The following is a 13,394-nucleotide window of genomic DNA, read 5'->3' as shown; positions in this document are numbered from 1 at the left end:
GTTTTTCGGCTCAAAATCGATTTTTTTTAATATATTAATATAAGAAAATTTTGTTTTTAAATGCTCATAACTTAGTCAAAAATGAACCGATTTTAATAATTCTGGGTTCAAAATGATCGTAATTACTTACACGAGCGATTTCATGTAGAAACAGTTACAAAAAAGTAGTTGCAAATTTTTTATTTTGCAAAAAACAAAAAGTGCGAAACAGGTTTTTTACTCAAAAATTCATTACTCAAAAACAACTCATTTTAGCTACTGGGCATTCAGCTTAATTGAAGTTTGAGGTGTCCTCTTGATTTGGAAAAAGTTATAAAAAAAACAAAAATACACTTTTTGAAATATTGAATTTCGAAAAAATTTCAATTTTTTTTCTTTTTTGCTAAATAAAAATTTTTTAACTACTTTTTTGCAATTGTTTCTACATGAAGTCGCTCGTGTAAGTAATTACGATCATTTTGAACCCAGAACTATTAAAATCGGTTCATTTTTGACTAAGTAATGGGCATTTAAAAAAATTTTTTCTTATATTAATATATTAAAAAAAATCGATTTTGAGCCGAAAAACAAAATTGCCGATAACTCTTGAAAAAAATATTTTTCGGGCGAACAAAAAAATACGTGTCTCATTATTTTGACCAGAGAGCAACATATTTCAGTTACATTGAAATCGAAGAACATGACCCGAATAGCCCGGTTGAATTGAAATGGAAAGCATCTACCATGTTTTGGTGTTCATGTACCCAAAAAACTTGCAAAGTAGGGGAAAGTGAGAGAGCAAAATGACATTTCATTTTTAGGGGAAATTGCAAGTGTTTGCTGGATAAATTTTTACTTGTAAGAATTTGCACAGCATAAACACAAATTAAATTTGCGAATTGCAATTGCTAATGGAATGCGCTTTATCTGACAGCGATGATGAAATGGAATATGGGCAAAATGAAGTCATGTGATTCCCAAGCTTGTTGGTTTGCATTTTATTTATTTATTTTTTTAAATTTAATACGAGACTTAAATTTAAAAATTTTTAATTTTTGTGATTTTTCCCTCCAACAATTTAATCAGCTGTTTGTAAAACTTGCAAATTGTTACTGGTTTTGCGTTTATGTACTTTATTTGATAGTTTTCTCTTTGAGAGAGAATTCTCGGAAATTAAGTTACTGGCAAGTTACTGGATAATTTTTACATAAACAGACCTATTGAATGTGAATGCGAATTGCTTGGACAAAGTTTTCTTGTGTCCGCAAGAAAATTGTCTGCCAGTTCTAGGAGAACCTGAAAACCTTTTTTGTGTACGTTCAATTTTTTTACAGAAAGCTGGTCATAGGGTCTCTGAACCAAAACGAGATGAGATCGCCCAGAAATTATGAACAACAAAATTCAAAGTATACGGGCCCAAAAAATTTGTGGGTTTATTAAAAAATTCAATTACGAATTTCAGCAAGAGACATTAGAAATTTGTTTGTTACATCAAAGGCATCAGAGCATGCAAGTTTTTGCTTGTCAAAGTTCAAAATAGCCGATTTAATTGTCGCCCTATGTAATAATAATCAGTCTATTTACATAGGCGCATGCAGATATCTTAAAGCCACTATAAAAGTTCCATCAAAACTAAATATATTTGAACGGTAATTGGGAGTAATTTTCTTTCTGTCTAGAACCGCTGGCCAATGACAGTAATTAAATAAAGTATTATTACTTTAGAACGACCGAACATTGATTTTTAAGACCGAATTGAACTTCAAGGGCCTAAGTAAAAAACAAGCAATGATTTAAAAAAAACCCAGTCATTTCATTAATAAAAAGGCTACATAAGTTTCAAGCACAACAATTTCAGGTCATAAAATATGCTAATGGGCGCAGAAATAATAAAAAAAACAACGTATTAATAAATATTTAATATTCAAAGTTCAACAATTTTACATTGTAATAAAATTAAGACAAAGCGTATAGATATTTTCCCCTTGCAAGCGGTAAAGAGCCGACTTGCAGCACCGAGTAATTAGTGCTCCCGAGCCCACACTGGGGAGCAGATGATATTTGAAAGCAATTTTTTTTCAATAGGAAATGTGGAGTACTGGTATCAAGGCATCAAAAAAATTTCTGAAATTGAAGCATTGTTTGAACAAAATTAATTGTAAAGAAATATTCGGCCAAGGACCGGCTTTCTTGTTTTGCTGAAGCCACAACGAAGCCGATTAGAACTTTTGGGGCTGAACTTGGCTGTAGTCGAAACCGAATTCCGGTTATTCATTTATTATTAGCCTGCATTATTAAGACCTGTGCTGCATAGCTTTTACCAGCAATGAGTTCACGTGGCCATCACGTAGAACTCAAGGATGATACTTGACCAGGTTTGCTATTTAGCTATGTAAAGGGAGCTTTGGCTGCCACGTCACTTGGGAGATTCGCCAATCGAATATGCACGATCATTTCACATGTAAAGGGTGTTTTTTTAGAGGTTAGGTTTTCAAGATGAAATAAAACGTATACAATTTAATGTTATGGCCAAGAATTTAGCTTTATTATAAAGATAAGGGTTTGCCATTATGTTTTAAAAATGATTTCGGGCAAGTGGCCGCCGCGGCTGGCTCGAAGAAATTCCAGCCGAAAGGCCCAATTTTCGACCACTTTTTGCAGCAATTGGGGCCGTATGTCAGCAATAACGCGCCGAATATTCTCTTCCAAGACGTCAATCGTCTCGGGCTTATCTGCGTAGACAAGCGACTTCACATAGCCCCACAAGAAATAGTCCAGCGGTGTTATATCGCACGATCTTCGAGGCCACGCCACAGGTCCACGGCGCGAGATAATGCGCTCACCAAAAGTTTCCTTCAATAAATCGACTGTTGCGTTGGCTGTATGGCATGTAGCGCCGTCTTGTTGGAACCAAAGGTCGTCCACATCAACATCGTCCAATTCAGGCACGAAAAAGTCATTAATCATGGCTCTATAGCGCTCTCCATTGACTGTAACATTATGGCCGGCTTCATTTTTAAAGAAATATGGACCAATGATTCCCTCTGCCCATAGAGTACACCAAACAGTGACTTTTTGAGGATGTAACGGCGTCTCAGCAATGGCTTGTGGATTATGTTCACTCCAAATGCGACAATTTTGCTTATTGACATACCCATTCAACCAAAAGTGAGCTTCATCGCTGAACAAAATTTTCTTGTGAAAATCGGGATCGGTGGCCATCTCGTTTTGGGCCCAAATTTGCACGATTTGCAAACGTTGTTCAGGTGTAAGTCTATTCATTATGAAATGGCAAACCAAACTGAGCATAAATCAAGTGACAGCTGTCAAAAAGCCCATATACGAAAAAAGTAGTGTCAACTTGAAAACCTAACCTCTAAAAAAAACACCCTTTATTCACACACTCGTCCAATCAGTCGTTGTTCAGACGGTAACGAAGTGTCATTGGTTGATTTTTTTCGTTTATCACTAACACAAGCTAAATTTTGTTAAACACATCCCGGATTCGCGCAGAGGCGAATAACGGTCTGTTACATGGCTGTACACCTCTAAAAATCGTTTCTCCATGCGTAGAACTCCTACATTAAATTCTCAGTTTCCTCTTATTTCTTTCGCCATTTAATACACTGTCATAGAACCCAAATAATTGATCAAATCTGGCATTGAGTGTATATGAGGTTCTTCCCCAGCGGTCTAGTGTGTTAGAATTTCCCCACGGTAACGGTTGCCCGTCGTAAGGGACGACAAAAATCCACACTTCAGCCTGTTATGATAGTTATGAGTATTAACACTCGACGCTAAAAGGCTGAGCGAAACAGGTATAGAAGCTGGGTGACAATGGGAACACTGACTTCCTTCGCGCGTTAATTTAATGCTGGGCTTAGAGAAATCCTCCGAATCCATGAAGTAGCACAAAAAATCTTTGTGGTCGCAGTACTTCAATCCACTCATAATAATAATGTACGAGGATATGAATGAATGAAATCACGGAAAAATTTAAGAGAAAAATTGAACGATATTTTAATAAAAGCGGCATATTTTTTGCAGTACCGCTTTACTGTGGTAGAAGGGTTCGCGCAAAGTTATTGGAAGATTTATTATATAATTTTACAAGTGGCGTTGTACGTCACTCATACTAGGTTGTTCAATAAGTTTTGCGGTTCGATAAGAAAAACACAGTTTTATGGTTTGAAATACACATTTTTATGGAAGGGCTGCCAATTACGCTTTCAAAGCTGTTATGACTTCAGCATCAGGTTAAGTAAGGTTAGGCTAGGTAGATCTGGCTTGCTGAAAGCCATCACATAGACCTATTGGTCCTTAGTGGTACCAGATGGAGCTTGACCCTCACGTTTCTTTGTGGTAGGCTTCTTGTAATAAGCTTTTGTCTGTTGCGAATCTAAGTAAGCTCTGAAGCTCTAACCCCGAGAGGCATTCTAACCTCTCATATTGTAGAGCTCCCAAACATTTCATTCGGGTTCTAGCGAATGCAGGGCAAGAACATAGAAGATGTTCAAGAGTTTCCCTCTCCTTTAGTTCATTGCAAAATCTGCAGCTATCGTTGTGTGTAATTCCCATCTTGTATGCGTGTGCCGCTAACAAATTGTGGCCTGTCAGTATACTTACGATAGCTGTTCTTGCCAATTTTTTGGAGTGTTTTAGTAATCTGCAAGCTTCTCTAATCGCTAATAGTTCTGCCTGGAACACGCTGGCATAGTTCATCTTAGAACCGTCAGTGTGGATTTGTATCAATCACTTTTCCTTTCCTCCATTCGCCCTCGGTGGAAAACGTATCGTAAGGTCTTTCTCGAAGTTAAGGTCGGGGACTGTGTAGTCTGATTTGTTTTTGAGCAGCGAGGGCCCCTGTTGGATGTTGCTGCGACCGTACGATCTTGTTGCCCAGCTTCCTATAACTCTGAGTCTGGCCGCGCTGCATGTGGCGATTGTTTTTATATGTAAGTCTAATGGTAATAGATGAGTTAGTACATTAAGCGCTTCAGTAGGACTGGTGCTAAGCACTCCTGTAGTTAAGATACACGTTGTTCTTTGTATCTTTTTCAACTTGGTTTGGTTGTATTTCTTTTCTGTTGCGGGCCACCAGACTAGTGCCGCATATGTTAGTATTGACCTTACAATGGCTGTGTAGGACCAATTGGATAGTTTTGGTTGCAGACCTCATTTTTTACCCAACATTCTCTTACACGTGTAAAGAGCTATATTCGCTTTCTGTACGTTGGATCTCCAGCTGAGTTTGGGATTCAAGATAACACTAAAGTATTTTATGGTATGATGATATATTTTGTAGTAGTCTTATTTCAAATTAAGTTGATGCACAAATTTTGCGCAAAAATAAAGTATTTCTTTTTCCCCAAACTAATACTTCTTTCCCTGAGGTAGGCTTTTTATTTAATTATTTTAGCTCACGAATACAGTAAAAAGTCTCATAGGCTAGGAAGACCAGAGCTTAAAATTAATAATAAATAGAGTAAATAAAATTACTTATACAATTTTTCTAAAGAATTCGTAAAGCAGTGGGCTGTGAAATAGTGAAGGATAATCTAAACTCCCTACTGGACCTTACGTTTTTTTTTCTCATTTAATTTTATATGAATAATGAATTTACTAAGTGAGTCAAACGAAATAGTTTATTAATGATAATATGAATGGTTAATTATGCTACTTTTTGCGAAGTGAACTCCGGGTATGAAAACTGCGCTGTTTGTCTCAAATTTCGATTTCAGATACAACCGCAAAAAGCTTCAAGCCAAACAGAAATTTGCTTTATAGCAAAATAACCACAACAAAAAAGTCAATTAATCACCACCAAAAGCCGTCACCCAAGTTTACCATATGGCCTAGTCAGCGCAAGTCTTGTATCGGGTGTTTTTTTTAGCTGCTTGAGAACTATCGATGTCTCCACAATTATGGTTTGACAGCTAAGAATGGCAAGCTGTTTAGACAATTCTGTTCATTAAGGTTTGACAAGTCATCATGAACGGTTTAACAACAGAATAAGGCACCCAAATTGTGGGGAAGAAGACGCCGAAACGTCGATTCGTCGCCATTCGCCAATTTCCGAAATTGGGGAAATTTACTTTGAAAAAAGAAAAAAATCTGTTCGTGAAGTTCATAGAGCGAAATGACGATTTTTCGCCATTTGCCAATTTCCAAAATTTGGGAAATTTACTTCGGAAAAAAAATCTGTTCGCAAAGTTCATCGAGCGAAATGTCGATTCGTCGCCATTGCCATCTTCCAAAATTGGGGAAATTTACTTTGAAAACAAAAAAAAATCTGTTCGCGAAGTTCACAGAGCGAAATGTCGAAGAAGACGCCGAAAAATCGATTTGTCGCCAATTGCCAATTTCCAAAATTGGGGAAATTTAGCACTGGCGGCATCAACGGGCCTTATTCTTTCGAAATGAGGAGGGAGCTGCCGTTACGGTAAATGGCAAGCACTACCGACTCATGCTGATAAATTTTTATTTCGAAAAACTTGTCATACAGCGCGTTTAGCAATCGATTTATTGCATTATTCCAGCCAGCATTGACGCCATACGGCCAGATTTATTCGAGAAAATAGTCAAAAATTGGACTGACGAATGGACCGTGAAACTCGTAGTCGGCGCAAACATATGCCGAATATCATATAAAAAAAAATGCCATACAATTAAATTAACTTAAAAATTCTTAAGTCAGGCTTTTAGAGCCGTAAATGCTTAAAATCATGCTACACCACACGAAAAAATTATAAGACTAATTAAATTTCTTCTGATTTTTATAATCAGTTCACGGATAACAATTTATGTTTTTAATATTTAAACTCTTAACAATAAATGTTGTAAAAATATCTAGAAATAACCACACATTTCACGAAAGTTAAAGTAATTTTAAGAAAAGTAAAATCCATAAACGAAAAAAATTAAGACTAATGTTATTGTATTTAAAATAAACACATAGAATTCTTGGGGTTAGTTTATAATTTGGAGCTTAGTAATTTGTTTTGAATTCTACTTTGATTAACTGATATAACTGATCAAGTTATTTATAATATTTTCAATTTTCATTATATATTTTTATTATAGCTTTATAATTCAATTTTTGACCAACTGACAATAATCGCACTTCTTTGCACTGTCAAACTGTCTTACATTTTTGAAAAGCGTTTAAGAAAGTATTGCCCATACATTTCCGATTGGTCAGACAGGCCATTCTAAAATTGGTATTTTTTCGATTTTTTCGATGCTTTTGAAGCACAAGCGGCTGTGTTGCCATGCTATAAAATACACCACTCATCGAAATTTTCATCAAAAAAGAGGTTGTCTGTAAAGTCGGTTTACTGACGATAGTTTAACGTGACAACGTCATTAGAAAATATTGATGGAATGGTCGCAATTTTCAAAACAAAATTTTAATTTTATTTGTTTGATAGATATTTTGTATGGATATAGAGGAGGAGGTAAATGGAATTGCAATGAAATAGGTCAAGTTACATTTACACAAACGTGAAAAATGACGAAACATTTATCAAATTCATGAAAGATATCTTCAATTTCGATTGTGCATCAGACGTTAATAAGTCAACAACACTAAGAGGCACCATCATCGATTTGCCTTTTTCAAGACACTTTACACTCGAAACATCTCCTTTCATTTCCTACTTTTCCTATCATCTCCTATTCTCAACAGAGAAATGGTTAATTACCATGCACACAGCAAGAAGGCATATGCAAATACAAGTATGTGAATTTATATACCTACATATGCGCATATACATACATATACATACATATATATGCTCACTCAAGTAGGACAGAGCCAGATGTCGAACGTTGCCGAACGCGGGGGCCGATTGTGCTCTTTGTCGTTCGTTCCGCGCTCTCGCTTGCAGTTCAAGCACATTAGCTTACATTTGCTTGCGTACGGAATAGATTCGTATATTTGATATGTCCATGTGACTTGTATGCATCTTTACATATAGATTTGTTCTTTTTGAAAATTGCGCGAAATTGTATATGTATATTATTATTACATATATTAGTATACAACATATCTTATAAGGTATGTGGTAAATATTACCATACATTTTTTCCTTCATACAATGAGCAAGGTAACGACAAATGAGCAAGGTAACGACAAATAAGCAAGGTAACGACAAATGAGCAAGGTAACACTAATGAGCAAGGTGATATTGATCCATATTGATTTTTTTTTGTACGGAAAAATTTACTCTTTCCCATTCACCTGCCCAAAATTCGGTACTTTTCTGCAAATGTCAATCTGGCAACAGGCCAGATTTAACTTACAGGCCGTGTATTTAACTTAGTTTTAGGTACTCGTTTTGTTTATTTTAGACCAGAATCCGCTTGCAAAATTTGTTGCACACGACCATGAGTAAGCTCCAAGTTAAGTGTATGTTTAATTTCAGCAGGGCTATTTGATTTATTTATAGCTACACGTTTGGTTTTCTGAACATCTCTAGCGCTAAGTTTTGGTTTTCTGCAACTTCTCTTGGTGCATCCGTACTTTTCTTTCAAATGAAAGTAATGTGAAACCCCAGTTTTTCCCCTCTTTAATTTTGAAGCTATCTCTCGCAATATAAGATCTCTCTCTCTCTCTCTCTCTCCATGCTAAAATTTTCCCCTGCTTGAATTCGGTAAAAGCTTTTCCACGCGGCATATTTTTTATTTCGAAACTAAAACAGCCACATAAATATGAAAACGAGATAAAGCGATACAAAAAAAAAACAAAAAAAAAACAGCTAAAATATAATAATTTTAAGGTAATGACTTACATTGTAAACTTTTAAATTAAAAGAAACGCTTTTGGTCTTATAATTTTTTCGTGCGGTTTATACTTAAATGTAATTTATAATCGCCTTACGCCAAAAATATATTCCTGCAGCTAACTACAAATACATATTCCCATAAAATAAGTTCTTTATTTTGCTTTTAATTGCCTCTTTTCCTTAAAAAAAATTTTTTTTTTCAAAACGTTAAATTTCAAGTAAATTGTATAATAATTTCCATGATTCAATTATTAAAGGTTTGCTCACTTATGACATTAAAATTCTGACACCCCCTTACAAAAGGTCGCATTTAAAAAGAATGAAGAAAATGGAAATATTAAATAACTTGTTGCTTAAAATGGTCCTTTTTTAGTTAAATTATAAAAAATATATACAGGGTGGGCCATATAGCGTTTGCTTTTTGAACCACCTATTTTTTTGAGAATGGTAACACAAATGACATGTCAAATGTGTTCATAATTTACTTAAAGGTTTGACATTTACGAAATGGGACGCTATACGCTTGAATATTGAAAACCTATTTCCAAAGTGGTGAGTCTTCTTCTTCTTTTCTGATTTTCACATCGGTGGCTACGACAATAAGCAAAATTGTCGGATTTGGGGCTCAGAAAATCCACACGTTACTGTAGGGAAGCAAATGCATCCACAACGAGTCACTTTTTGGTGCGGTTTTTGGTCTGGCGGCAACATCGGGCCATTTTTTTTTTCGAAAATGAGCGAGGAGCCGCGGTTACAGTAAATGGCGAGCATTACCGTGACATGCTCAACGAGTTTCTGTTTCGAAAAACTGAAGAGGATGACATGAACGACATTTGGTTTCAACAGGACGGTGCAACTTGTCACACTGCCAAAGTTACACTTGAACTTTTGGCTACCGTTTTTGAATTCCGATATCAATTGGCCGCTTCGGAGCTGTGATTTAAGCCCGTTGGACTATTTTTTGTGGGGAGCCGTTAAGGACAAATGCTATGCGAACCATCCAGAGACGATTGATGCTTTACAACACGAAATCGAAGTTGCCATTCATGAAATTGGAGCCCAAACAATCGAAAATGTGCTTAAAAATTGGGTTGATCGAATGGCCTACTGTAAAGCCAGTCGTGGCAGTCATTTGAACGATATTATTTTTCATTCATAAATGACAATGTTCAATCTTCAAAATAAAAAAAAAGATTGAAAAAATATTGATTTGCTTTTTTTATAGCCGATTCAAAAAGCAAATTTTACATGGCCCACCCTATAGTATAAACGGAAATTACCAAGTATGATATTAACAAAAATGGTTTAACTTAAAGCCAGAATGATATTTTGTGAATTAATTTTTAAATTCAAAACTGTTCACGAAATATCGCACTATTATGTTAATTAAGTATTATGACCTTGAATTCTTTCATAGAAGAAGCGAATTCATCATGAATTTGGTTGACTAAAAACAAATTTTGAAGTTTGAAGTTTTGACCACCCAAGAATATTCTTACATTCATAAATACTTAACAAACTACCTGCACTTATTCAAACAAATTATTATTACTATATCGACGGCAGCTGCTGTAGCCGAATAGTTGCTGCGTGATTACCATTTGGAAGTGCAAGAATTCAAAACCCCGGGCCTGAAACATCAAACGATAGGAAATGTTGTTTGTATCATATTATAATAGCGGCCGCTCTTCGGCGGGCAATGGCAAACCTCCGAGTGTATTTCTGCTATAAAAAAGCTCCTCATAAAAATCATCTGCCATCCGGAATCTGTGATAAATTACATATTGCTAAATGAGCACTTTTTGGTAACTTATGTATTCTTAAAGTAACCTAAAGGGTGATTTTTTAGCTATTATCTTTTTAAACAGTTGGTTTACATAGCTGGCGCACGTTTCGTGTTTTGTTTTACTGTCAAACATCTTCAGTTTGGTTATAATTTAACCATGAATCGTTTTATAAACGAACAAATCATTGAACTTTATTATAAAAATGCGTGTTTTGTTAAGAAAGTTTAAAGTCGAAAAATTGTGTTCAGCGACGAAGCTTATTTTTGGATCAATGGGTACGTAAATAAGCAGAATTGTCGATGTTGGAGTGAAGATCAGCCAGAAGAATTGCAAGAGCTACCAATGTATCCAGAAAAGGTCACAGTTTGGTGCGGTTTATGGGCTGGAGGTATCATTGGACCGTACTTCTTCAAAGATGCTGCGAATCGTAACATAACTGTGAATGGTGAGCGCTACCGTGAAATGATATCCAACTTTTGTTTGCCCAAAATGCAAGATCTCGACTTGCATGACATGTGGTGTGTGTGTGTTCAGCAAGACGGTGCCACATGCTACACGGTACGCGTAACAATGGACTTGTTGAGAGGCGAGTTCGGTGAATATTTTATTTCAAGTTCGGGACCTGTCAATTGGCCACCCAGATCGTGCGATATACCGCCTTTAGATTATTTTTTGTGGGGCTATGTTAAAGCTCATGCCTATTCAGACAAGCCTGCTTCAACCTGCAGACAACGTTAAAGCATTTGTATGTGAGATACCGGCCGAAACATTGGAAAGAGTATGCCAAAATGGGACTAACCCGATGGACCATTTAAAGCGCAGTCGCTAAAACTATCATTTTAAATAAAAATTTCATGCATTTTTCTGAATTTTACGTGTGTTTTTTTGAAAAACTTTCCTATAGCTCTTAAAAAATAACCCATAAGTACTTTCCCCACCTATATTTTAAAGGCATCGGACTCAAATTGTCAAAACGTCCATCTTTCGCGTTCATTGTCCCAAAAAGATGCGCTATCAAATCCTGATTTAAGCTGTATGTCAGGATGTTTTCCATATCGTTTTGGTTATGGACATACCGAGCAAGTTTTTGTGCTTAAAAACCCTTTTGAAAGCAAAATGTTTTTTTTCTACAAATTTTACTTTTCTTCCACTTTTGATACAAATTTCTAGAGTTAATATAGCAACCCAGGGGAGGCGATTTGTCAAGAGGAAATGAGAAAGCTGCTTACTGAGCAAACCTTTTATTATTGAATCATGAACAGGCTCGAATTAATTTGTAATTAGTTATGAAGTTATTCAAATCTATCAAAAAGCGCTTTTCAATATTAAAACACATTGCCAAAATCTAAGATAAGTATGCGCTTTTTTTGTGTGAATCCCCTCTCCACCAAAGAGCCAAGTCTAACATAACGATTTACATTAATTAAAACTTTCTATATACTTAGACGTTTAAAAATAATACTAAATCTGACACACTTTTTTATTTGACATTTAAATATTAATTTCGAAAAGCTTCCACAATTTTGTTTTTGTTTTTTTACTGCTCATTGCCCAATTTACGAATATACGCCGGTTTTTTTCGGCCTCTTACTTAAATATTTTTACACACTCAAATGCACTGAATGAATATTATTTGCTCTAAAATATGCAAATATTATATTAAAAAAAAAAATTAATATGCGAATATAAAAAAATCGAACCGTGAAAAGAATTGCGCGCTTAACAAATTGTGTTGCTTTATATGCACGATAAATACAGATGTAAATATATTTGGAATGTTTATAAAAAATTATTTTTGTTTTTACCTCAGGATTTGCTCTGATATCAAAAGGCTTAATCGCGCTATCTTCTTTGTAATTGTTATCACTGCCCGGCCCCCAATATTGCGTGGCGTTCAGTTGAGGTGCTGGTAGGGAACGTGAGAGAAGGCGATAGTTTTGTAAAAGCACGGCAAGGCCAAACGAGGCGATCACCACCACAAAGCGTATTAAGACACCCATAGTTGAGTGAAGAGATTTCTGTTAGAAGTTATTTGTATGAAAAAGTTACGCGTATTCTATGTTTTCTGTCCAACTGCAAAACTTTGTAAAGCTACGCGCCGGTGGCAACAACGCGCGCGTACCGTTCAACTCCGACTGATTGTTAGTTATTTTGCGTTGGAGCAAGAGAAAAATAGCGGTGGCCATCGGAACTAAATGCTTTCGTATTACATATGTATGCAGGCATGAACATTAGGGGTATGACTGCTAGCTTTTTGTAGCGGTAAAGTCTCACTGAAAATAATGTCATTTAACAGGCATTACATGAGCGCAGTAAATATATTGAAGAGCCTGTTCATTTGAAATAAAGGAAGTTAAATGAACTGAAGTTTAATGAACTAAAGAATTGGGGACTACTCATTTTCAGTTTTTGAGTTTTATAAGTGCAAGTATAGATTACAAGCACACTTAGGAGATGAAAGAAAATGTAAAGTAATTTCTGTGAACTGTACAAATCTTTGGTGGAATGTAAAAAATGCTTAAAGCGCCTTAAGGGGTAATTGTGATAAGAACGCTCCGAAAATCTCCATTCTTAAACGTCGATTACGTCGAAGAAAAGTATTAATTATCTGTTATGACGCTGGAGTTTTTGCTTATCTAATTTATTATTATTTATGATATTTGGCAGAATAATTTAAATTGTATTTTATTTATTGTATTAAAATGAGTGTTAGGGAATCAGAGTTTAAAATAATATAAGCTGTTTTTCTAAATACGATATATAGCAAGTGGCCAACATAAAGTTCGCGAAGTGGCTCTTAGAAGGAATATTTGTGGCTCTCTATATATGAACCCGAGTTCCC

General features: G+C 35.5%; 1 protein-coding gene across 1 annotated transcript in view; it reads right to left on the bottom strand.

Moving 5' to 3' along the window:
* Positions 1–12,690, bottom strand: part of LOC129245374 (juvenile hormone epoxide hydrolase 1-like) — a 33,950-nt gene extending 21,260 nt beyond the window's left edge. Inside the window, exon 1 of the mRNA XM_054883492.1 lies at positions 12,358–12,690. Within this exon, the coding sequence (XP_054739467.1) occupies positions 12,358–12,552 (195 nt within the window). The 5' untranslated portion in view covers positions 12,553–12,690. The remainder of the gene's footprint in view (positions 1–12,357) is intronic.
* Positions 12,691–13,394: the final 704 nt, after the last annotated feature.

The sequence above is a fragment of the Anastrepha obliqua genome, chromosome 4 (genome assembly GCF_027943255.1).
Source record: "Anastrepha obliqua isolate idAnaObli1 chromosome 4, idAnaObli1_1.0, whole genome shotgun sequence".
Classification (NCBI taxonomy): domain Eukaryota; kingdom Metazoa; phylum Arthropoda; class Insecta; order Diptera; family Tephritidae; genus Anastrepha; species Anastrepha obliqua.
Note: the sequence above shows the minus strand (reverse complement) of the source record. Positions and strands in the feature narration are given on the sequence as shown.